The sequence below is a fragment of the Agelaius tricolor genome, unplaced genomic scaffold (genome assembly GCF_023055355.1).
Source record: "Agelaius tricolor isolate 1412-34295 unplaced genomic scaffold, bAgeTri1.0.p SCAF_1, whole genome shotgun sequence".
In the NCBI taxonomy this organism is placed as follows: domain Eukaryota; kingdom Metazoa; phylum Chordata; class Aves; order Passeriformes; family Icteridae; genus Agelaius; species Agelaius tricolor.
This window is the reverse complement of record NW_027269261.1, coordinates 65,963,843-65,991,199: the sequence shown is the minus strand read 5'-3', so window position 1 is coordinate 65,991,199 and position 27,357 is coordinate 65,963,843. Positions and strand designations below refer to the sequence as shown.

At 36.5% G+C, this 27,357-nt stretch overlaps 1 protein-coding gene across 12 annotated transcripts in view; it reads right to left on the bottom strand.

Moving 5' to 3' along the window:
- FAM184A (family with sequence similarity 184 member A) overlaps positions 1 to 27,357 on the bottom strand; it is a 74,557-nt gene that overhangs the window by 8,724 nt on the left and 38,476 nt on the right. For 5 of the 12 annotated variants that reach the window (XM_071437830.1, XM_071437889.1, XM_071437848.1 and 2 more), the window contains exons 7-15: positions 24,402 to 24,563; positions 22,469 to 22,594; positions 22,136 to 22,282; positions 11,375 to 11,416; positions 7,116 to 7,328; positions 5,946 to 6,099; positions 5,405 to 5,532; positions 3,107 to 3,291; positions 2,472 to 2,618 (exon numbers count right to left, since the gene is read on the bottom strand). In XM_071437830.1, coding sequence (XP_071293931.1) covers positions 2,472 to 2,618; positions 3,107 to 3,291; positions 5,405 to 5,532; positions 5,946 to 6,099; positions 7,116 to 7,328; positions 11,375 to 11,416; positions 22,136 to 22,282; positions 22,469 to 22,594; positions 24,402 to 24,563 — 1,304 coding nt within the window. The remainder of the gene's footprint in view (positions 1 to 2,471; positions 2,619 to 3,106; positions 3,292 to 5,404; positions 5,533 to 5,945; positions 6,100 to 7,115; positions 7,329 to 11,374; positions 11,417 to 22,135; positions 22,283 to 22,468; positions 22,595 to 24,401; positions 24,564 to 27,357) is intronic. The other 7 variants (XM_071437854.1, XM_071437871.1, XM_071437928.1 and 4 more) reach the window with 4 other exon arrangements.

The following is a 27,357-nucleotide window of genomic DNA, read 5'->3' as shown; positions in this document are numbered from 1 at the left end:
ACTATTAGAGATGAAATAAAGGAATGAGCTGCAAAACAAAAGGAACAACACTTGGATATTAGGATATCTAATGTAACAATTAATAAACATTTCAAAAAAAAAAAGGAGGAAATTTGAAATGTCTGGTGGGAAAGCATTAAAGGAGAGAAGTGAAATAAGCCAACTGAGAGACGAATTGTACAAATAACCACATAAATATCCCTTTTACTTAAAGAACAAGTTATGAAGACATGACAACTTCAAGTTGTTGTGTCTCCTTTAAACTAATAACATGCTCATGATGCTAAATACAGTTTCAAAGGAAAGTACTAAAATATGTCTCTCACATATTCAGCCCTCATGCAGATTAGTGAACCAAGTATCAGAACAGATTCAGGATATCTAAGAAACTTAGTGAAAACAAGAAAGGAAATCCCAACCAAACTCTGAGAAAAATGTATTAATTAAATTGAATCTAAATCAGGTCAAGCCTAATTCCTCAAAAATTAAACAAAGTGTAGACACCTGGAAGCAGACCTAATTTTTCACTTCAGATAAATGTTTTCTCTTCAAAAGCAACTATGAGATTTTACCTTGATTTGCAGCTGAAAAATCAGTTAATATTAAATGATATAGATAGTTTAATAACCTTCAAATAACCTGTACATATTCTGAGGAGATTATATAATGCAATTACATAAAACAATATGAATGAGAACAACATGATTGTTTTTACTTGCAGAGAAGGCATCTGACTCAGCAGAACAGAAATAGCCTCAGCTGGCTTAATTTTTGTGCATACTTTTTATGCTGGGTTAAGCTCTTGTACCTAGATCCCAACAGTACAGTAGATAGTTACACACAGCTGTCATTTTATTTTCAGGTATTTCAGAGAACTGGAGGGTTTTTTTCTGTTTCAAATAGATAATTTGTCATTTTAAGACTTTAGTTGTAGAGCCTAACAGATGACACCCACTCTCAAGTATTCCAAGACACATTCTCCATTCCACAAACATTCATGAGGCCATGCTTTAGGTGATGCTGAACCTGGGAACAGTTACTTGAGAAACAGCTGCATAAAACTTCTCTGTGTTGGTGGGGGTACGTGTGTGTGTGTTTTTGGGTTTTGTTCTGGTTTTTGGTTTTGGGGCTTTTTTTTTGTTTGTTTGTTTTGTTTGTTTGTTTGCTTTTGGTTTTTTAAATTTGTTTGCTTTTCTACATAGTCTCCTCTTTGGACAGCTTCTTGCTTCAGTGTGAACAGAGAAATAACACACTGCAAGGCAGGTCAGGGCACCCTGGATGGTGCTTGCTGATTTTGGGCCAGTGGCTGCTTCCTCAAAGCTCTAATTTGAACTAAAGCAAGGAGTAGAAAACCAGCTAAATTCAGAAAACTCCCTGCCATTGAGAAGGGAATTTTCTTAATGCAGAAAACATTTAGGGTAAACAGTTCTAAAACAGCTCTGGTGGCTGCTCATAGGCCTGCTTCTCATACAAGATAAATGCAGCAAACAGGAGGTAGCTTACACCTAATTTATTGAATGGCAAGGTACCACATTTATCAGGGCATAAGAGCATGCATGTGGACAATTACAAGGGGGTGAAAACTAGAATTTTATAACCATTTTATTTGAAGGTAATTTCTGAGGGCTCATTATCCGGAAAAAGCTAGATGCATTTTGGCTTTACTGTCCATTTGTAAATGATATTTATTTAGAAAAGCTTCCCATCAAAAACACAGAACCTATTTCTTCTCTCTGCCATAAATCTTCCATGCTGCAAACACAAATCCCTTAGTGACAACTTTGTGGCAGGAAGCCCTCACTGTGCTAAGAAACTTGAGCCAGAAACTGTGACCAAATGGGTAACACCACAGAGACAGAGAATGAAGGATGTGGAAGACAGGAAAACACTGGTTGGTGACACACTATTACATCACTTCTGCCACCATTAGGTGGTCTAATCCCTGGTGGCATTTTGATTCAGACAAACCCTTAAGCCTTCTGTTATTGTTATGCTCATACAATCCATTTCAGACACTAATTTTCCTTATGCTACTAAACCTGAAAACGTCTGCATCACTCATGCTACAATCTCACTTCTCAGTAGTCGTAAACAGTCGTAAAACTGTTTAGAGAATACTGTACTGCTTATAAACTTGTAGAAAAATTCTTGTGTTCTCAAAGCAGATGTATTAAAGTTTGAGAAAGAAACCACTTGAAATACTGTTTTCTCAGGTTTTGTAGGAACTGCACAGATTTAATCTTTCCTACCTGAAATTTTTTGGTCTCAAACCCTTAACAACTTAGCCCACTACATTCCCCTAAAGATTATAAAATTGTGTTGCCTAAAGAATGCAAGATTAGCCCCCATACTTTATTGAGGTATTTGTACATCTGCATCTCTGTAGTACCTTCAGGACTTTATGGACACCAGAATAAACTATTCACTCAAACGCAGCTACATACAATTCTTTTTAATGCAACAAAACTTACGAAATTTGTAAAGCTGAATTAATTTCCTTGAGCAGCTCTTGGGTCTTATTAAAATCTGCCAGCATGCTTTGTTTCTCTCTGATGTGATCTGCTGTCAAGACATCCAGCTCTTTCTCATGTTTCTTGCTTAAATCTTGCTCATGCATCCTGTTTAATTTAGTTTTTGTTAAAAAAAGAGTTATTCTAAAATCAGACTTTTTTGTTCATCATGATTTTCTGCCATGCTTCTAATGGCTCTTACATAATATCAGTGAACACAGAAAGAATTACTGATTCATCAAAGCCTACTACTTACTGTTCTCCAATCTTCTAGCTTATTTCATGGTAAATGCATCTCCTTTAATGCTTTTTCAAATAAACAAACATAATGAATTTGAAAAAAAACCCACCAAAAACCAACACCTGAGGGAACTGCTACTAAAATATGGCAAAATGTGTCACTGAAATGTCACTTAACCGCACAGCATAGTCACTAACTCTACCAGTAAAGGGCAGAGCTTTACTAAAGAAGACTAAATGATATGAAACATGACTTGATTTAGAGGATATATTTAAAACTGCAAGCAGTAATTTTTTTAAAGTAAAACGGTAAGTGAAACAATACAGGTTTGAATTTAGAGTGGAAAAATTCATACCTGATCTGTTGGTTGGATTCACTGTGTATTCTAAGAATTTCTTTCCCTTTAAACTCTAATTCCTTCGTCAATGCACTTATATTTTCATGAAGATGCAGAATCTCTTTGTCGAGTTCAGCTATATGATGGTCTCGGTGTCTCAGTTCATCTTGTAGATCTGATATCCGGCACAAAAATTCTTTTTCCTATGATATAAGTAAAAGCAGCAAAAAATACTTTAGATAGACTAATTCTTAGAGGTGATACCTGCAATACTTGCTTTTGGAAGAAAACATTTGAGAAGAATTTATCATCCAATAGACATTTTTTTCAGTTTTTGATGCTGACACAAATTATTATCAAAGCAAAGGGCTTTTTTATTGTGTACAAGTACAAAGAAAGAAGAAATCAAAGTTATGTAATAAGTGATTTCCACTTGCAAGAACACTAAAAACCCATGATTATCACTGCCTGTTAAAATTGGTGTAGCTCATCACATTTTCCTTTTGCCCACACACACAAGAAAAAAAACAAGTATCACTAAGATCCAGGGTCTGAGCATTTCACTTTCCCTGCCTCATCAGCATACAATCCAGAGAAACATTTTTCTCCCTTACAGCCTCATTCAATGGGAGAAAATTGCTCAAGATGTATGCCCTGCACAAACAAACTCATTCTGAAGTCTCCTATCTTACAACCATATACACAGGTCATAAATATGTTACAGCAGAATATGTGTTAAAAAGTTTATGTTATATTTATATTGTGTCTAAATCAAGAAAAGTCTTTCTTTTTTTGCCTAAGAAATTCCAATGAAGTTAATATCTGGGAAACCCAGCTGGAACCCATTCCAATGGCCTTGATAATGCACATCCTTGTTTCAGAAAAGTCTGTAATGAAAATAACTTTTTCAGAGTTTTTTATTTCCATCTATTTCACTTGTTACAGTTTCACAGTATTTAATAACCATGTAGTTCGCACAGAGAAAATCAGCAGATATTCCAAAGTATTTTTATGTATAATTGTGTTTTGTGCCTTCACGTCTCAAGGAAATACAAATATGTCCTAGTGCACCAACTTCTTAGGGCACCTTTTAGAGCAAACAATTAAATATAAATACTTATCTCCCTATATAAAGACTAGGTTAAAGTTATAAGAAAAAGCAGAGGAAAAATTTACATCTACATATATAAATATTTCAAAAAGTAGCAAATATAATCATCCTGATCAGACCACTCTCCTCTCATTCAACCCTGATCCTGTGAACTGATGAGCATTTTAACACAAGAAACCTCAGTAACTGTTTTGCCCTCAGTGCAACCAAAGGTCATGTTTAGCAGATCACAGAGGCAAAAAGTATCCCCTGTTTGGTTGGATCAAACACCAGTTCTTGTAATTTCAACTTTTTATTTCTGACATTTCATTTAGGTGTCAGACTCTGGGCTTAAACAACACATGACTGAAACTATATCCCCCTAAATCCTGCATGACAGCACCTTGGTTTTGCCTCTGCTGCCCACACTGTTAAACCAGTAAGGAATAGGTAAAAACAGGCTCATCTTAAACTGTGTCTGTTTTTGTGTAAAGGCTATGTCTAACAAACCCTGTTTCCTCTCTTATTATATTTCTAAACTGACTCCTCCTCCTTGGTGCTGGAGTATCAGTAAATCGATCTTGAAAAGCCTATTATACAGGCAAATAGGTAGTTTTCCAGTCCTCTTATTTCCAGGAGTCTGGCCTTCAATAGAGCTTATACTCGGAATTTTTAACTACTAACAGAAAAACTGACTGTATAAAATGAAAAATGAAAGATAAACGGTGAATTAATCAGTTTGCTACTGAAAGCAAAGGTAGTTCATACTGGCTTTGGGAGCTTGGTTTTGGTGGGGCTTTTTTGTGTACTTTTTTCTTCAGTTTGAAGCAATCCTTTGATTATAAGCAACCACTTCTTTTGCCGTATCTCTTAGGCTTCAAAGGGAAACAGCTTTTTCCTTCCTGCTGGCAGCTGAGGATGAATTCAATTTTGCAAGAATGGGCACTTGCCTCCCACAGCAAGCCAAGGTTGTCCCAGATGGCTGTGCCATTCTGAGAGGAAACTACCTGGATATAGGAGCCTTTCTAGGCTTTGAATGAGGTTTGTGGAAGGCAGAAAAAGCTAAGCAAAGAAGTTTAGGAAACTGGAACGCATTAGCTGCTGGTGCTGGATGATTTTGAAGGATTACATGTTTGTTGTTTGTTCTCATTCTTCCCTTTCCTGCAAAGGGAAAAATGAATACTGACCATGCCATTTTGCAGCCAGATCCCAGACATGCTTCCTACCTGTCGCCGGCCGAGTTCTATGCTTCTTTCAAGCTCCATTTTGGCAGCTACCAGTTCTTGTTGATGGTTGTGCCTCAGCTGGTCAATTGCTGCTGCATGTTGGTGGTTGAGCTCTGAGCGCAAGGAAGCTGGTTACCAGAGAGAAGTAACAAAGAGAGAAGTTTAATTTGGACATGTTTACATTAATTAACAGCAACAGTCCAGCTCTATCTAGTATTGCTGCTGATCTAAAACACACTTTACATCAGCTAAGTAACTGTCCTGTATTTTATTCCTGCTGCTTTCTGAAAACACGAGTTCTCCGTCAGGAGCTTTGGTTGCTTACTCCTTCCAAAAGGCCTTAAGGGTGAGGTATTTCCAAAGTGAAGAGTCTAGGCTTACCTATTAAAGCTTATAGTGATTTTAAGAGGAACACTTAGGTCAACACTGAATGACTCAGAGAGACACTACAGTGTTATAATACACACACACACGTGCATGTATATTTGCATGAGTAGAAATAATGGTTTTGGACCCATTTTCAAATTTGAAAATAGTATACCTAACATAGCTTTTCCTTCATCCTCCAGCTCAAATCGTAGAGTCTGAAGTTCCTGTTCCATCTCCAATTTAAAGCCTTCCATGGCCTGTTTGTGTGTTTCTTTCAGTGCATGAAGCTCTTCTGAGTGCTTCTGTTGTAAACGTTCTTCTAACTCCTATGAAATCAAAATTGACAAAATTTGTTCTACACCAACTTAAAGAATGTATAAAACATTACACAATAAACAACTGGAAACAAAAAGCAGGCATTAACATACTCTAGAGAAAAACCACTCTAGTATTACTCATATTTTCTTATCCTCCTAACATATTTTTTCTTTTCAGTGGTTGATGGTTACCAAGATTATCTGTGCACAAAACCTATTTGGCTCACAGCTGGAAAAGCAAAAAAAATCAATGCATGGATATATCTACAAAAGCAAGCAATATAATAAGGTGCAGTTTCATAGATGGGTTTAGTGTGCACACATTTGGGGACTTCTGTTCCCTAAGGACACCCATGTTTACTCCCTGTGGAATTGTATGAATCATAATGTTCCTGGTACACATCTTCTGCTGATCTTCAGGGCACATAGTGTGGAAACTGATTGCAAAGGCACACTGGAGCTGAACTTAAACCTTAAGATACCCCCCCATCACATACCATGCACTATCAAAATTCCATTTTTAAAGCTGGTTTTGTCAAGGTTTTAAAAAAGTATCTGGAGTGGGATATGAAAATTATCTTTCAAGTCACAGAACATAGCTAACACGATTTTTAACATAAGAAAAATATGAAATACATTTCAAAGGAGTCTATTGACAGAAAAATACATGCAAAATTAACTATAATGGAAAATTCCTACTCAAAAATCAAAACAAGAATATAATATTAAGGGTAACAATGTCAATCTACCATAAAGAAATGCATGTGTTGACAATACTTTTACATATATACACACACAGCTATAAATGTGTATATAAAGTAAGACATGAAACAATGCCAGTGTTAGAAAATATTTTCAATGTGTTTTGTTCATATTTAACTGGATAGATAATAGTATTACTACACTACATCAGCTGAAAAGAAAATGTTGAAGTTATGCAGATTCTTTACTAATTCCAACTGTGTAGGCAAAATGCTAAAATGGCAATATTCTCTACAGAGTTTGGAATAACCATACAAACATGCCTTTTGTTCTTGCTCTTTTGTTTCTTCCATGCTTTGAAAGGCAAGGATATGGGCTTCCTGAAGTGACTTATGCCTTTGCTGATGCTCTTCTTCTAATTCCTGGATCTCCTGAGTCAGTCTCTGTCGCTCCTGACTGAACTGGGCTTGTAGCTGTTGCAAAGAGCTCTGTGACTGGGAAAGCTGCATCTCCAGATTCTGCTTCAGTAAGGAGATCTAACCCACAACAGAACAGCAAATATTCATTAGTCATTAATACTAACATCAGCTGTAAAGACGACATTCAGAAGCAGAAAACATTTGAAATTTTAGAGCAAGAGCATTAGCTAAAAGACAGACAAGCAATGTCATCCATCTAGTGAATCTGCTGTTAATGTTATATGTATATAACCAGAGATATAATAATGACATTTTAGTGGTTTTGTAAGGATTATCATATTGGTTAGTTCATACTGCAGCACTACCTGTAAAACAATTTTTAATGGCCAAATGATCAAAGATTATTTAGGTTTTATATAAAAGATTGATAAAAATGACACTATCAAGGTCTGAAACCAAACACTTGATTGTTAAACGATTCTTGAGGAGAACACCCATTCTGCAAGGATGATCTTGCACTTGGAATAGGGGAGGACAGCCTGTGACATCTACACTGGTTTTTATATCTTTTTGTATTCTGGTCCTACCTTACTAGTGGTTTTCTCATTTAGAAAGAAACAGTACCACTCAACATCAAAAAAAAAGTAACACTTGAGGACTTCCCATCACACATTTTTCTGTTAGTTCAGTAAGACTATGAGAGTGATTTTTATGCTTGTTTCCAAGATCTAAATAATTTGAGTCACAAGCAACTAATTTTCCTAGAAACACCTGATTTTACAAACAATGCTTTTTCATCCAACAAGTATTATAGTACACTATATTCCTTTTTTAGTCCCATTACCTTTTTATAATAATAATATACTTTGTTCTCCACATCAGAGAGCATCTTCTCAGACTTAAAGTACTAAACCTGTATTCCCTTTCTAGCCATGAGATACCTTCCAGTTCTAGAAACAAGATTTACCCAAAAGAGAATTTTGCTACAGTGATTCAAAGGAAGGGTAATAAAATTGCCAAGTGACAAAGAATTTGAATCAGTAAGGATACTTTTCAAGCCTCAGAGGATTGCATAATATGGAATTATAAATGGAAGTCTGATAGTGTCATTTGGTTCAGCATACCTTAAAATTAATTATGTCAAATTCGTAACGACATTGCACATCAAGTTATTGAGTTAGAGAACATTAAATCCACCACTTAGCAAAATATAAATTGCAGCATACCAAGTACAACTTCTAGCATGAACATTGCTGCCGAACACGTGGGTTAAGGTTTTTTTTCAGGAGGACACAGCTTAAGCAGACTTGAAAGAAAAAAGCTACAGAAACAAAAATTTGAAGTAAAGCAAAAGAAAACAAAAATCAGACTAATTTAAATGAAATAAGCATAGCTTGTTGTATTTCAGGTTCACAAGGTCTTTGTGTCTGGGAATATACACTCTACCTTTAACATACATTGTATAAATAGTATTATACTTCAGATACCTTTGAAAAAGATTAGGTACTATTAAAGGAGTGTAGGGAAGGCCTACACAATGTTTTGCAAAACCTTCTACTAACTACATTAAATACAAATTTCATATAATAATTGTATAGTGTCAGACCAAAGTTTTATCTGATCTCTGGTTTTGCCTGCAGAAAGGACCAACTAGGATTACTCTAGAAAAAAAAGGCCAAGCACAGATGTAGGGAGCTTGACTCTGTAGTCTACCTGGAACTAGCAATGTTTCTTAAATCAGAAGAGGTATTTTGGAGCAGATTTATAGAAGAAATAATAACAACCATTATCTGAGCCCATAAAAGTTTTTAGTATCCATAATATCCTGTATCAAGTTCCATGCAGACATGCCAATTTAACATGATGATATTCAGTACTTGTAATGGAAAGAAGTGAAAAGAAGTTCCCTTTCCATTCACTGTATTCTACTCATGAGAGTTTCTATAGCTCTCGATCATTTCCCTCCCTACAAACTCTGCCACACTAAACTGCTTTGGCTTAATGAGTTTCTCCTTGTATGAAAGTTATTTCGTATCTATGATCACGTTTTTCCTACTTTTACCCCTTTTCTACTACTTCTTTTTAAGATTAGGAGTCCAAAGCAGCACAAGTTATTGGACATGAGAGTAAACTCTGTTTTTATGTACTGATTTATATGGTTTTACATGTTATGTTCTCTGTTTCTCTCCAATATTCCTAAAGTTTTATTTGCTTTTGAGACTCCTAGGGAGAACTGAGGTGATGTTTTCATAGAATTATATATCATAGTCCCCAAATCTATTTTCTAGTTGTAACAGGTCAAGGTAAGGCTCATCATTTTACAGAAAAAGTTACACTTTTTCTTTCCTTGTGTATCATTTTGCATTTACCTACACTGGCTTTAATCTGATATTTTATTGCCAAGTCCCTTTGCCTTTTACAGCTATTCTAGTCTGAATAAGCTTTTATAAGCTGCAAAGTTTCCTACCTTACTTATTTATCAACAACCTGTAAAAGAAAATATTTTTAGCTCCAGTGTAACTCTACTGATCATCTACCTTCACTGTGGATTATTACATTTATTTAATATCTATATATAATATATAGTGTATTTTCTGTCTTCACCCCTAGAAACTCCCACCACTGAAGAGGTGAGTTTGCACCATGCACCAGCCAGCACGGCCAGCTCTGAATTTTCATATCTGCATCATTTTCTCATACTGCAATGTGGTTGTTATCCTTCTCCAGCAAAAAAAAAAATAAGCTATTTTACCTAAACTTTCCCTTGGTCTACTCACATCCCCATCTACTCTAATTCATCCCATGTTCACTGCTGGGCCCTTCTCCCCTTCCCACCCTTCTGTAACCTCATACCTACCTGGTCCTTCTCTTCACCTGTAAGCCCATTCTCACTGGTCCCTTTGACCATGTTTCTGTCCCTCAGGTCTCTCACCACTGTCCTGTCCTGTTCACCCTGGCCACCAGGAGGTACAGTTCTAGGGGAAGTCCTGCCCAGTCCTGCAGAACCTCTGGTAATTTAATGATCACACTCTAAGAAGCCTTTCATTATAACAGTCAAATAGAGTCAACCATGGTAACTTAGGCAAATTTTAATTAAAACAACATGAAAAAATGTATCTTTGGCTTGAAGTTAAATCTATCTCTCACTTATGTTCCTGCTCCAAATTCTGACAATTATCAGTATATAATTTATAAATATGTTGAGCATGGACCAAGGGCAAAATGATTTTGTTTTCATTTCTGTCTTGGAAATGTGGAAAACATTTTAACTGAGATGACCAAGAGAAGTCTGACATCTGGGCAGGAAGCCATCTTCGAAGAGAACAGGACTAAGCAAGAGCAGCTCATCCTTCCACCAGATTAAAGTGACTGCAAAACCATAGCCTGAAATGAGTCAATGTCTGGAGATGTCTGTTTGCATCAATAGACTATACAGAAAATAAAGGACAATGAGGATTAAATGATTCTAGCAAGCAAGTCAGATTAGTCTACTCTTCTAATAATTTGTTTTGATGCTGAAAAGTACAAAAAAAGTTAAAATATCAGTCTTTTTAGAGGAGCATGTGATTTTAAATAATATTTTGATTATTCAGTGCAGAGACTGATATCCTTAAGAGCATGTTTTGAGAAATCAGTGCCTCTTTTTGTATGTCCTTGGACTACCCTTTCTGTACACCTCTGTACTGAGGATTCAAAAGAAAACAGTTCTAAACACCACTCTCTGAACTTCCAATACTTTTATCCCAGGTTTTCAGCACATTAAAAACATCAGTGAGAATTAAAAAAAAATTGAAAAAAAACAGTTTGGCTACAATTATGAGTTACACTGCAAAACTGCAAATTATAGTAGAGCATCAATCCCATGCTTTGTAGAAAGCTCTGCAATACACATCTGCACTGCCCACAAGCTTGCTTGCATTAACAATGACATAAGGACGCTGCTCATGTTATGACATACACAGTGTTTGATGACACACAGTCATACAGAGAGATGAGGGGATGCGCTCCACAACCACAAGCTTTGATAGCAGCACATGTTCTCGTCTCAAATATTATCATGTCTCCCATTTCATGGGCTTAAGCTGTAAAGCAGCACTGCAGGATATGCAGGTTGATTAGTGCAAGCATGCCTGGTTCACAAGCTGTAAGTGCAGATCACTTACATTGCTGATAGATTTATGCAAAGCTTCACCGAGACAGTGCCGCTATGAAGGAAAGATCACAGGAATAAAGGGAAACATTCAGAAATCAACTAAGTAAAAGAAAAAGGGATAAGGAAGGAAGGGTAAACATAGAACATTAATTATAATTTGATCAGAGAAAAATAAATTGAAAGCCGTCTGGAAAAATATGAATATGTTGCTTTGACTTAGTCTATAAGCTACTGAACACAGAACAGAATGATGTGGTTTACCATGTTATGTTTCTGACATACAGTACAGCATTATTTCTTTAACATAATATTACTATATAGACATATATTACACAACTGAACACTTTTGAAGTTATCCACTTGTTTTCTCTTCTCCTTTACGGCAAAAAAATTTTGGGAAGAAATCATTAAGTCCGTGAACAGATGTTATATAAGGGCACAATCGACAATCAGCTATGTTTGAAATATCACAAGCATATTAAGTACATAATATTAATGATAAATTTTCACTGTTAAAGGGCAGAAAATGAGTTTAGTAATTAATGAAGACATTTCTATTAAAATACTACTTTTATCTTTCTTAAAATTCAGAACCAAAGGCATACATAAAAGACTATTTCCTGAAAGTGTCCAGCAATAAAATGATTTAATGTACCACTTATGTTAGTGGTGATTACTAATGAAAAGCAAAAAATCCCAACATATTTCCACAAAAATGCTCAGTGAAATATTATTGATCATACAAATCTATGTAATTCATATGTATATGAAAATGCCTGTGTGTTTATATATATGAATTATGTAGATAAGCACAAACACATGCACAGAACAGAGTCATCAGAAATTAAGTGAGAGTAATTTCAAATTCAGCATGACCACTTTCCCCTTTTGTGACAGGTTGCTGAAGAAGATGGCTTTCTCCAGGAGACAGCAGGTATTTTGACACCAGCCTGAAAGCCTGTAGGTGGGAGCTATTAGATAACACTTTGCCAAAATAAAAAAAAAGAAATTGTTATTCAGTCTCAAGAATCTAAAAAAAAGGCACAAATACATTATTGTGAAATAGCCAAAATAAGCTTATTAAAATTGTAAGGGAGTTATAAACATGAATCTATGCAAGAGTGGAACACTAGGAGGCATCATACTCCAGCAGACAAGACAAGAGACCAGCATCCAACAGCTCTGATTCCAACACTGGACTTTGACACTGCTGTTCTGAACAAATCCACCCAATTTTTCTATGCTTCCTTTCCCATTTGGGAAAAAGTTTGTTTAGGGGGGAAGCTGTTATGAACAGGAATGAACTCCTGCTAAATAAATGTTCACTTTCTAGAACATTTGGGACTTTATTGGTGGATGCATCTATTCAGCACTGTGGTACAACTAAGAAATACTTAGATTTTACACCTGAAGCAGATAAGTTGTCATTGTACTACACTGAAGAGAAGTTCCAAGTAAAAATAAAATAATATAGACTAGTCAATTGGAATGGGGCTCATTCCAGCAAAATGTGCAGCAATTAAAGCAGATGGAACTCCATATTCAAAAGTATGCAGAATACATTCAAAATGTAGTACTTCAAAATAGCACTGGTTTAAGTGTTATTAAGAAATTTCATAAAAAATCCAGACATTGTTATGAGTACTTCCATAGCAAGGTCCATCCATGTTCTGGATAAAGAAAGTATTAAGAACCAAAAAGAATGCACGCATAGTTATTACTGTCTGTATATCTATGATGGGGAAGAGTGATGATTAAAAAACAAGTAAGCACATGGTTGAACTATCACTCTATTTCTACAGGTTGGAATTCAAGATTTCATTTGTGATGTTACTAGGGTATAAGAAATCTTTGCTCAGTTCTCTTTGAAACCTATGGGATGTACAAGCGAATTAAATTACTTCTTGTAAGTTCAGACACTTCTGAAAAAACATCTCTACTTGTATAGATGTATTAGCTAACGTGATTTCACTTGCTTTTGCTGTCTCATTCTTCAGTAGAAGTATTATCTTCTCCACCCTCAGCATATGCAAAGCTCTGCCTCAGATGCAACCAAGAAAGCTTCATCATGACTCAGAGGAAGAGCAGAGGAAGAACAGAGCTACAGCAGAGAATAGAATCTGAATCTTTATATGCAGCATCTTTAGAACCCACTGATCATTGCAGGCTGCTCAGCAGGACTGAAAGACTTTGCAAACAATACATGGAACAAGATTGGAATTCTCAGCTCTCTTTCAACATCTCTTGTAGAAGAGCTGAGTTTTCAGTTTAGTTGGGCAAATGTGTGTTGCAGTAAAGAACAGATTTAGTGATTTGAAGCTATTCAAGCTTTGTGTTTGCTTGTTGTAATGAAGAGTTGCTTGTGTTCCAATCACAGCTGTCACAGGGGCCATTCTTGGTGATGAAATGGTGTCATTTTCCTCAAGAAGGACATTTACTGCACCAGTGACATTTTCACATTTTCATTCAGTTACCTTGTTTCCTACAGGACATTAACCAATTGAATGCATGGAAGTTCTCCTGTTTCATGGTTTCTCTGAACTAAAAATTACTTTCAACGAGATTAGAGAGGCTTGACACTTAATTTCAGCATCAGTCTTCATATCACCCAAAGATCAGTTATGTAACACTTTTCCCTCATTGACATTTCAATATCATATTTTATCACAATCTGACTTGGCTATATGGTTTACTGAAGTTTCAAAACACTGCTGAAAAATAGGAATTCTTGTGTAAAACCTGAGACCCTAACTGGGAAAGCTCCTACTTTATCTGTTTTATCAAAGCAGATATAGATGGCTACAGTCTTTGCTTCATTTTAAGAATGACCCCCCAGAGATTCTGCTTACCTTTCTGAAGAACAAATCCTACCTGCACCCATCAGACATCAGTAAAGGAAATGAGTTTCTAAAGTGTCTAGCACAGAAGCCAAAGGGACCTTTGGCATAAGCCCACTTTATCCATCTAATAATGGCAACAACAACGCTAAAACTCTCCCTCGAGACAGGCCTTTGAAGAGAAGGACTGATTTGTCAGCAGATGTACAGTCTCTGGCTGCGCAGTGCTTACGTGGCAGATGACTCCGCAGAGATTTGGAAAGCAGCTGTTTGCTACTACAACGTTTTGTACTTGGCTCGAGGCTTCTGACACGCTAGGAAGTGGAAAGCTACATCAAAGTTTGCCCTCTCAGACTGGTAAGAAAAAGCAGCATTTAGAGTCCTTTCCCTGTCTCAAAACTCAACAGTTTTCTGATGAGGAAAAAGAAGCATATACAAGGCATTCTGAAATCTTTAATAATCTCTGGGATCTAATTGGTGCTGATTTCCTCCTGGTTTTGCAGCAACCCCAAAGGGAAGGTGCTATCTTCAGGATGCCAGAGGGTGGGAAACTCACCCTCTTGCGTTAAAAAAGATGGAGTTTTTATCTTTTCCAGTTCTAGGAATCTATCACACTTCTAGGCAAAATCACAGGATGGCACGGGTTGGCCTAGGTATTTTGCAGATTTGAAGCTGTTTGGATATTAGAATAAACTCTTTTAATCCAACAAAGTGCAAGTCCAATGGTCAGGGGAAAAACAAGTGCATTTGAATGTCCTGATAATTTTTAAAGGTTCTGGAAAGTTACTAGGGCTTCATTCATTTATTTGTCATAATGCTGTCAGGATTTTAAAGATTACAGACACACCTTAACTAATTTCTCCTGGAGCACAGAAGTATCACTGCCCTTAATCTAGAATTTCAATCATCTGCTGAATCTCAAACAAATTTTGCCCCACTTCATCAGTTCTCTCTCATTCCTTCCAGAGTCCACTGTTTTCATTGGTTTTGAACCAAAAGCAAAAGCTACTTTAGCACGTACAGAGCAAAGAGGCTAAGGGAAGCATTTAAAAACTAAATGCTTGCCAAAGTCTTTATCTTACATTTAAGGGAAAAACATATATAAATACAGCATTAAAATTTTGTTTTGGTGATGGTGTTACTGTTGGATTTGGCTTAGATTTCTGTTTACTAGTTTTGGAAGTGTGAACTTCCAAATGTCAAATTAAACCTTTTACTCATGCACAATACTAAGAATTTCATGTTCTTTTCATCCACTGACAAATAGAATTAAAAGCCTTTCCATCTCCTCCAGTTTTACTGCCAAACAAAAACTCATGATATCAAATTTCAACTAGAAGTTTAGGATCAGGTAGACAGGTTTCTTTGTGTAAGAAAATATCAACTTCAAGCATTAGCCAAGATATATATTTTTAACTGAATTAAACACAACACCATGGAAGAAAAAAAAATTAAGGAACCAAAAGAGAGATGAAGAAGTCCAGCAAGACATTTATTACAAAACAGAGAACAAACTCACACTTCGAAAATACTGATTTGTTCTGTAGCTTTTAATTGCCTGTTTTGCTGAGTAGCTCTTAATTGTAAATGGTCTTTAATGAATTTCCTCCATTATATTCAGAATCTTTTAAACAAAGAGTAAAATAATGATGAAGGCATGGTCCAGGCTGAACGGGATCACCAAAACCAAAAGCTCGTAATGAACAGCTGAATTTTAGGCATTTGTTTTCATGTCCAAGCTTCAGACAACACTACAATGGCCAATGTGGCAGAACAAATGCACCAACTCACCATCACGATCACACCTCTGCAGAGAATAGGGAGCCCAGAACATGAGGGATTCCTTATTGAGAAGTACAAAGTCATGAAACCAGGGGAAACACCCTCAGTAGTTGGGCCTCTGAGAGCTGCAGTGAGTTTGAACTATGAGAATGTCCACATGCTCATGTGAAGCAGTTTCTGACCTGTTTAAAGAATAGGTTTCCCACCTGGAATACAGGAGCACTAATTCTTCTAAACCAGTGGTGAGTGGCAGGATGCACACAGACAATGGATCTAGGCAGAAACTCCCAAATCTCCTCTAATTCTCTGTGAGGCCTGCCTGAGTTACAGCACAGTCCCATTAAGACCACAGTTTTGAGAGTTGTATTAACTTGTCAAAATTTTCAACAGTCAAAGCAAGCATGCTCCTTCAGAAAAACAGGTATCTGCAGAGTGAAGAAGAGCCATAAAACATTAACCTGAACTACATTCCAGGGTGCCCTCTGCTCTTTTCTCCATTCTTGGTATGACTTTTCTTTTTATTCTTTTGGATTTCCACCTTTTAGATTTTTAAGTGTTTTTAAAACTTGCCCAACATCTCTTACCATCCACTAGATGTCATGGTAGCCTTACTAGTATTATTGAATACAAGAATCACCTGAGCAAATTCAGAGGGAGTTATTTGAAGTTTACCTTCACTCTGTTTCTGACAGACAAGCCTTTAGACAGGGTGTTCAGGACAGTATCAAGTGACAGGGAGCTGAGTAAAATGATTCTGTGCTGAAAGTTTATCTCCCTTCTTTCTGGAAACTGATACAAGGTATGTGCAGGTTATTTCTTGTAAAAATTTCCAGCATCCATTTGACAGCAAATCTTCTAATGCAAGGATTGCCCAGGCTGTGGAACAGGCCAGTAATCCTTGTGCTGGGGAAAGAAAGCAGCTTTTTCTGATTTTGTTAATGTGGATGCACATCAGCTCTGCAATAAGCACCTCCACACAGGCAACTAAAGATGGAGAAGTAACTGGTTCTGGATGAAGCTGATCAAAAGCCATCTATAGATGTGCACAGGAGGTCAAGGATTTTTCTCAGCATTCCATCAACAGCAGAATAATCAGGACTTTTTGACCAGTATGTTAAGACTGAGCTTGTTATTTCCTGAAAACTACCATTTAAATAATAACTACATCAGAAGGAAATATTTACATTTTGATACACGTCAAAGTTTCTCTTATTTACTTTGACAGTTTATAAAGGAGCATGTCATCACAGAAACAAACTCTGAAGAGGAAATCTTAACATATTTTTCAAAAAAGGAGTCTTTGCAGTAGGAAAAACAAACAACAGCTACCAAAACATATATAGTATACTTTAGTCCAGTTTTGCTGTACTACTTCTGGTATTTCCATTGATAGAAGACACATTTTTGGTGTGAAGAGTTGACAAAGTTAAGAAAGAAGAATGTCACATGTGCTTGACCATGTAGCTATTTAAGAATGGGAAAGCTACATATGGGAAAAAATAATGACAAAAACATTTATTTTACTGGGGCATTTTACTGAAAACTAAGGAAGACAGGAGAACCAATATTTGCTCAAATATAGGAAAGTCCATCCACAATGAGAACCCTTGATTCTGTTTACTGAAAAAAACATATCACAAGAAGAAACAGACAAGAAAAATACAAATCTTAACCTGCATGTTTCAGTGCCCAGAAATGAAGGTTGCACAAAACAAACAAAGAAAGAACATGCTTATGCTTTCAAAAAAAAAAAAAAAAAAAGAAAAAGAAAAAGAAAATTCCAGCTATTTTGGCCCTGGCTGAAGCTTTCTCAGCAGTAAAATGTTTTTAAGAAAAGCGTTAAAACCCCATTATAGAGCTAAGAGGAATGGAAAGGAGCAAGCATATCTGAATTCACTGCATATTTCATTATGAAACCCTTGAATGGATTGACATAGAAATACTAAGTGCAATTTACAAGGGAAAAAAGGAAAAAGTACTTTCTCTTTTGTCTTCTAGAATAATTTTGTGTATCAGAGATAAAAATTACACATTTGGTCTCTATACAACAATATAATGGTTAAACTACAAACCACATCTATGTGTTGATGGTGCTTAAGAAAGTGTTTAAGCATTTAATCAGCTGAGTAGATTTTCATCTCAAGATTCTTTTATTCATAACAAAGCTATACTGTTAGAATAACAATAACCCTACATACCAGAGATTTTGCATTACTGGTCCAAAAGCAAAATCATTACCTAGCTTTATGCAAGAGCTAGATACCACCTCTCAAATGTGCAACAAATAGAAGTGGCAGAAATTTGTACATCAGAATAACATAATTTTTAAAACTCAAATCAGCTTAGTACACTTTATGGGCATAATTTTCTTGATTGAAACTGTTTGGATTTCTTTTAATTAACATTTTTATCTGTGACTGCTCATTCAGCTTTCCAGCACCAGCCAGCAGCACTCCCAGGTGGGCATACTCTATGTTGTATTTTTCTACAGTTTAGGTAGCTATATTTAAACCTGTTTGTTCAGCCCTTTATGATTACACAACCATTTCTACACTTCAAGATAGGCGATACACTTCCTTGTAGCTTGTTTTTAAATCAAATCAGAGATGCATCAATACATATTAGAAAATGGTACCTGTATTGATGAACATTTAATTTCTGAATTCAACCTTTGTGAACAGAAATTATACAACTAAGTGGTGAGCCTCTAGACACTTTCTCAACATAAAGAACACATATCGGCCACATTTGTTGTCAAGTCAGGATTTATAAATTTTTAGCAGAGACCCTGGTCTTGGTATTGTTTTGATAAATCATTGTATAATATTACTGGTATAGAGCAGACACTATTTCAGGTGTAAAAATCTGAATTGCAGAAAGAGAAGCTGGATTCCCTCTCTTCCTAATTTTATACAGGCTTCACACCTTTCAAATGGTTTTAAAAACATCTTCCCACAAATTAAAATCAGGGTGTAACAAATCCACAATTTCACAGCCCTACTGCAGTATCTCAGGCAGTACTAGTTCAGGGCAGAATTTCTAAGACATTCCAGGACCTGCTTATTTCAGTACTTTATCATTTCTGGAGGAGGAGACAGAGAAGCATCTTTATGGAGTTTGTGGGTGACACCAAGCTGGGAAGAATGCCCTGGTGGAGGGCAACACAGTGGAAAGGATACATTGAAAAAAATGGGCTGCCATCCAGAGGGACCCATCTAGGTTATAAGTACAGGCTGACAGGAACCACACAAAATTCAGCAAAGAAAAATGCAAGGTCCTTGACACAGGAAGGACCAAACCCATACACTAGTCCATGCTGGGTCACAGATCTGCTTTGCACAGCCTTGGTGATGGTAGGCTAAACATGAATCAGCGGCGTGGTGTGGCAGCACTGAGTGCCAGCAGCACACTGGGCTGCAGCAGCAACCAGCAGTTTGAGGGAAGGGACCAGTGCTATGGACTGGCCCTTACTGCACATCACCTGGAGGGCATATTATTGTGGTGTGATGTCATAGCTTGCCTCAGTTTTCCCGGTCCTTCCCCAGGTGTCAATCGCCTCTTCTTTCCCCCACCCTGACCCCTGCTGAGCACTGTCTGTCAATCCTGGCATTCCAGAAGGGCGTTGAGTGATTGGCAGAGTTCAAAAGATGCCTTTCAGCCCTGGGAGACATTGGGCCATCCAGGTGTCATTCGTCCCCTGAGACTTCCCCACCTTACCTGGTTGGTAGGACCCCTACCCCTTCCCTCCTCCTCTCCCCAGGGTTAAAAGGAACAACAGCCACACGGTTCGAGCTTCTCTTAGAGCTGTTACGAGATTCAGAGGCCTGTGTGCCAGGAATAAAGCTCTGGATCGAAACCCTCCAGCAGAACTGGCTCCTTTTCCTTCACCTTGCCTTGAAGCTTCTCCACCAGAGGTAAACCTGAGCTCCTGCATGCCTGGACTTGTCCCAAGTGCCCAGCTGCAGCATCCAGCTTAGCCAAAGGTGTCTCTGAGGTAAAACCACCACAGCTGTCACCTTTGGTCAAGCAGCAAGAGCCAGACAAGACAGGCACGTCCCATCCGGCTATTCCAATAGCATATTCAGTCTCCTCCTCCAGCTCATTCAGCTTTGGTACAAGACACATGTTGATAGACTTGCTCATATTCAGCAGAGAACTACCACCAAGAAGGCTGGGACTGGAACAGATGTCCTTCTGAGGTAACTCTGTTTGCTCAGGCTAAAGAAGAAATGGCTTTGTGGGACTTAATACTTTTCCGGTAGCTAGGAGGTGGTTACAGAGAAAGTGGACCCAGTCTTGTTACAAAGGCGTACAGCAGAACAATGAGAGACTACAATCAAACTGAAACAGAGATGGTTCTGTCTGAATAGAAAGAAAAAGCTCACTATGAGGATAATTAAGCAATAAATGAGATTATTCAGAGATGCTGTGGAATCTTCATCCTTAGAGGTTATTCAAGAACTGACTGTACAGAGCCCTAAGCAACCTTCTAATTCAGTGCTGAATTCAGCCTCCTGAGACCTTTTCCAGCCTAAGCAAGTCTGTGATTCTGTCATCCAGGTCACTACAACTCTCAGAGACTCTTTTGTGTATGGCAGTCAGGAGGAACTTACTAAAAATCCATTTGTCCAAGAATTAAGTTATTAATCTCTTACACTGTGGTCTGGAATTCTCTCTCTTTCAGCTGTAATGGATAAAATATAGATTTTTACAGAGGGAAAGCTTAATTCCCTACTACCATTTCAATCTCTGTTAAATACCTACCCAATTCCAACACTGGTATGGAAAAGTCACAGCTGTTTTGAAAAAAAATAGTGCTCACATGCTACTAATCTATTTGAATACAGTTCTGATACAGTAGAAGATAGGAAGAAAAAAGAAAAACAACCATTTTGCATATGGAGACCTTTTCCTATGTCCGAAAATTCTCTAGTAAATTCTCCTTACTACAGTGAGCTTTCTCATTCCAAAATTTCTTGCACAGGCAGAAAAAAAAAGTTAATTTGTAACATGGTAATTTTCCATTCCGGAACTGGAGGTTAGATTTAACATGGTATTTTTGAAAGGCAGAGATAAAAGTATGTTAAAACTATGGAAAGTTAAATATATCCCTTTCAAGGGATATTCTACCTTTACAGGTAGAAGTCAAGAAAGTAAATTGAACTTGGGTAATGTGAAACTTAGAATCAAATTAGTCCAATTCTCTTTATGCTCCTGTTGTAAAAAGTAACAGACCAAGAACTTTGAAAACCTCCAGCTTTTATGAGCCTAAACCACAAGACTTGACAAACTTAAATTCCCCCAATCAGCAAAATATATTGTGACGTGCTCCTGTGAGAGGCTGTATACTCAAATGCATGTTCAGTTATTAGACTTCCCAAATTAGACAGCAAATTAAAAGACAACCCACAATAACACCCTAAAATCACTTAAAGTCATTTCAGTCATTTAATGAGTTCCAAAATCTGTTACTCTTACTTCAAAGTATGTTTGTTCATTTTCAGCTATTTCTTCAAACTGGAGTCAATAAAACCAGTTCTACAGCATTTATGGCTTGGAAAAAGTACAAAGCAAGTATTTTCTTTGAATTATCTAACATAGCTGAGATGATAAATAAGAGTTACCATTAAAAAAACCTCAGTATTCACACAAGATTATCCCAAAATAATGGCCAAAATCACTTAAGACATAGCTGTAATAAATGTGTCATAAAAACTGAGACACATTTTGACTTCTCAGAGACTTGTACAGTGTTATTCTTGTACACATAGGGGATTATTACTTTTGTAAAGATAGGGGATACCTTTAAGTCCAAACAATTAGCATTGGTAGATATTTAACAGCACAACAGGTGAGCAGACAAAAATCAAAACAATCTTGTAGTGAAGAAGTGAGTCTGTCAACATCCTCTCCCTCCTCCCCTCAAAACTGTAAAAAGTTTTATTCACATTTAGTGTAAAGAACAACATTCATATAATTAAAATTATATCCACATATTATTAAAATCATGATTAGGTTAAAAAGCCCTAAGCTAACAAATTTCATTTAAAAGTCAGATATCACAATTGATTTCACCTACTTAGTTGGTAATAAGCCACCAACAATTAAATTGTAATTGCTTTCCAATTCTCAAAGACACCATAGTTAGTTACCTGGTCTAAAAGATCTTCGACCTTTTTTTGCCATCCATCCCTTGCTGCATTTTTTTCACGTTCTTTCAGCTGCAACAACTGAGTCATGGCTGCCTTCTTGTCCTCCTCATGCTGCAGCCTCAGCTCTTCACGAAGCTTATTACATTCCTGTCTAAAAACAAAGGACAAATAACTAAAATGCAGTGGGAACTTGTGCAAGAGGTACAAAAGAATTACAATCTCAGTAATAACTGGAAAATCTTAAATAACAGAAACATTTGCTTTACATTTCATTTGATAGTACAGTTGCATATAATATATAGCTCATTTATTATTAAAGAATAAAAAAAATACTTGCCGAAGATTTTCTGTCCATTTGATTTCTAAGTCACGTGCCATTCTGTCAACTTTGAACTTTTCCTCCTCTCTCATGGCAGCAATCATTGCCTCATGCTGTTGTCTCTCCTGATCTAGTTCTCCCTGCAAGTACAAACTTTACAATAGAGACTGATCAGCAGCAAAAGTGTATTTCAAACATTAAGTGAGTGTATTTATAATAAAAATATCAATTACAATTGACTCAGAAATTTGAACTACAACTTCTTCAGTGTGAAATTCCTAGTTATGCACAATTAATGCTTATACATCTCCTGATATTTCTTATTTGTGAAACAGAAGTCTGTATTCCTATGAAAAGCAATTTTCCAGTAAGTCATTCTGCAATCTTTTCAAATACCATTAATGTTGAATCACAAAATAATTCATGTTGCAAAAAACCTCAAAAGGTCAACAAATCCCATTCACTGAAGGACTTAGTTTTCACATTACAGCAGGTGGCTTAAGCACTTCGTAAAGAATGCTTTGAATTTTTTTTTTTAATTTTTAAAGCATCATATATCCAGTATTTGAATTTCAAAGTGTGAGCTATCTGTTTGAGATACAAAGTTCATTTCTGTTTCTCAATGGGACAAGTCTGCTAGAAACAAGGCTTCACAGTCTGAACACAGGGAACACCTTTAAAATTCCCATCAATTTCTGGTGAAACTTTACCCTAATAGAATAGGTACCACCTAGAAATACTACTTACATGAATGTTGTTCAGCAGTGCTTGCTTCGTTCATGAAGCAAACATAGCCCCCTAAATTGAATGATTAATTTTTAAAATGAGACCTTTTCTGCAGCATTATTATAAATTTTAAAATCTGTTCAGATAAATTTTATTGCCAGTAACCTACTGTATATGAATATTTAAATGCTTTAATAGGTGAAGAGAGCAATACTGCTTAGTAATAACATTTAGAGACATTATAAAAAAATACAGAGAAAGTTATAAACTATAATATTGTGCACCTGTAATGACTGTAGCTGAAAAAAATTAAAAAAAATACCAATAAGCTATTTCAGGCTGGTTTTGTTAAGAAAATATGAAAACATATTCAGTGAAAAAAAAGTATAATATTTGCTGCTCTATGTCAACTACTTCTGTGATCTTGTAAATGTACATTCTTTACTGAGGAAACAAAAAGGAAATGTTTGCCCAGTATTGCAGTCAATAAGGTATTGACAGACTAACTGACAGTTCTACTTCCATCTAAGCCAATTAAAATGACAATATATTTGTGCCTAGGCAAATTAATTGCTTAATGGTATAAAGTGGTCACATTTTCTTGGTGACAGTCTGCTATCCTTACAGATATCCTAGCATATACCTAAAAATTATTTTCAAGTCTTTACTGAATTTCCAAATTCGAGTTGGAAATGAAGACTGTGCCCATTTTCCAAGGAAAACATGGCATATATGTATTCAAATAACTCATCAAAAAGATTTCTGTGAATTTCAGAGTTAGTAAGCTCTGGACCTTGTTTTGCATCATGACATGAACTGTCTGGAATTGCATGTTAACTCATATCCTTTTATGAAATTCTATTAAAGTCCTGAACATATTTTGTATGGACATGTTTTGGCAGCTACAACTTACATTAACCATACAAAGATACGCCTGCAGCACTACCTGTTAAATACTAAAAATGTTCTGAAAACAAAAAATACCCACCCCGAAACAACCAACTACTAAAATAAAAATAAGAAACCCCCAAGCCCCAAAAGAACCTATCCTAGTTTCTATTTTTTAAAATTTCTTCTCAAAATAGAAATCTCTCCTTTAATGACGCCATATGAGGCTTCTTCTGTCATGGGTACTCCATAACATTTCCAGCTATTTTAAAAACAAGACCAAAATCACCCTAACTGCACTTTGCACAATTTATTCTCCAACAGCATGGTTACCTCAACACTATACAGTGAATCTGTGGTCTCTCGCAGTCTTGCTCTAGTTAATTCTAGTTCTTTCTGGAGTATTTCCTGAGCTTCTTGAAGACTGGAGATATGTCCTTCTGCAGTCCCAAGGCCTTGCTCACTTTTTCGCACTAGGTCTTGCAGACGACACACCTGTGACATTGCAAAAAAAATCTGTAATTTCCATGATTATTACTAATGGCAGCCAAGCCATCCTGGTGTTTTTCAGTGTTTCCTAATTCTGACCTAGACAATATTTTACTTGCACTACCTGTTCTCCTTTAATATCACTCAATGGTTCTGTATTTAAAAACAAATTCCTGTAATATTATAAAAGCAAAGAGTCAATTAAAGGATTTTTATAAGCAAAAAAAAAATATATCCAATGTGTTTGATCCACGTTGCAAGGAAAGGGGCTACATAAAAGATCTGAAAATGCCTCTTAGTTTACTGTGAGAAAGCATGTTTTAAGCAAATTAATGAGAAATATTTCAATATACATAAAATCTAATCTAATATATAAATTACCTTGTATTAGGGTTTAAGTTTCTGTTTTCAGATTGCTACCTGTCCAGCCTGTTTAAAACTCAACCTAGCAACTGTACATATAATGTAATAATCTCCTTAACTGCTATGGAACAATAGTCTTTTTTTCTGCCTGTTTGTGCTTCAGCTTCCCATCTGTAAAATGATGACACTACACTTCTTTGCTTCAAATAAAAATATGAGAGATTTGAGAGATTGAACACTGTTCACCAGTTACAGGAAAGAAACAGATTTTAAGTATGTAGGTTGGAAAAACAGAAAAATGGGAGGCAGGGAGGAACAAAGAACAGCAGTTAATTGGAAGTGCATTTTCTGCTGAAGCAATAGTCTATGCTGTTGCCTTTGTAGGTTGAGATAAATTCATTCACAATAGGAGTAGTGTCACAAGAAAATACTAGCTTTTGGATTACAAGCATGCACAGCTAAGAATTGTAACCACTCTTCTTGTTTGTTAGAATAATTACATACAAATACTGTTATAATACACACAGAGACACCACCTCTCTCTCCTAGAACTCTCCCTCTGTCAACAACCTGTCAAGTGTTTAAAAAGTGGAACTCCTCCTTTTCTTCTCAGAATGGAATCCAAAATTTCTTTGGCATGAGAGATCTCAGTGAAAAACTCCTGTAAAGTTGAGCACTTGTCTCTGTGCTCCTTTGAGTTATATTCAAACAGCCAGTAATTCCCTACAGAGCACTGCTACCTTCAGGTAGCAGTGCTACCTACATGACAAACTGTCCCCAAACTGTATTGATATCCTGGGGGTGCACTGTTGTCTATGTATCTGATAGTAGCATCATATGAATAGCAGTCCTGTAAATCTAAAGGATGTGGGAGCAGGCAGGAATGTCGCTCATAGGGCTTAAGATATAGTCTACTGTTGACAAAGCAGTGACGGAGGCTGTTTAAAATTATCTTTAATAGCATCATCAGAAATCCTTTTCATGGAGACAGCAAGTCCTAAGTCCTTAGATGACTGTGCCAAGTGATACAAACATATCAACATTCTAAAAAGCCTTGGCTGGTCTACAGTGAAAGGAAACACAGAGTGAACAGCCAATCTCATCCTGAGACACGCATGAGAAAGCCACTATTCTGACTTAACCCAAACTCCCAAAAAAATCTCTGGCAAGTATTCAAGATTACACTGCTCTTAAATAGCTTAGTACTAGGAGAAAGCCTAATGAGGCTTGAATCTTTCCCTCATCCTTTAGCTAAGATAATTGCCACCAGAAAGTCTGTCAAAAAGAAAAGAAGATGGCATGGGCTCAAAAGCAGCTTTCTCAGCAGGGAAGCTAGAACTGAGAGAGCATCCACAGAAAGTAAAGAATACAAGCCTACTGTGTTAAATGACTTCTGTAACTTAAAGCAAACAAAAAAAAAGAAGCAACAGTAGCAATGTAAGGGCTAAGCTAATGATGTGTCAGACACATCACAGGGGAAGGTTCTTCAAGGTCAGTGATGGCATTGAGAAACTGCTGTTAGCTGTCAATAGAGATCTAAGGCCAAGCTGTGGCTGCAACTGAAGCACTTCTTTCATGTGCTCAAGATAGACATAGTAATGAAAAAAACATTTATCTTCTGCACTACATGGAGAAGATTTACAGACCAACCCCAATTTATTGTCTATATGTTTTCTCTCATTCTATCACTATGCACAATATATGGTATTACACTTACCCTGGCAAAGGATTGTATGTAAACTTGAATTGGACCGCAGCTGGACCTAGCTCCTTATTTTAGTCTTCTGTTTCTTAACTTTGCCTCTGTTTGGCTAACTTTCATGTTGATGGAATTTTCCAAGCCTGAATTTGATAGCAGTTGGATAATAGAAACTCATTCTTAAAACATTTCAAGTTATTTCCTTCAAGGAAGGAGAAAGTTTATTGCTCATGAAGCCAAGAGACATTGATAAAGAATAGCTAAATTGAAGCCTACAGTGCTAGATGATGATAGAATGACAATAGTGCTCTACTCAGATCTAATCCAGAAACAATGAAAGTTAGCATACAACAGAGAAGTTAAATCTGAAAATAAATAACTAAACTTCCTGTAATTTTGAACTGAAAAATAAAGCTGTGTAAGATTTTGTTAAGATGCATAACAAATACATCATATTTTCATCAATTTGAATGGAGGTAAGCACACTGTTAAAAGAGAAAGAGCAGTTCCAGCTTAAACTTGCACCTTCTCTAAGCTCTGAAACAAAGATACTGGCAACCCTAAGGAGGAAGAACCCTCTTGTTTAAAGAACTACTCACAACTGACTGATCAGCAGAGCTGTTGAACTCTAAAGGCAGGAGGTCCAGCTACCCTGGCAGTGTATAATCTCTGGCATCTCCATCTATTTGGTAGGTAACATGATGAAGTTATTAATATAGTAATGTATCAATAGATTAT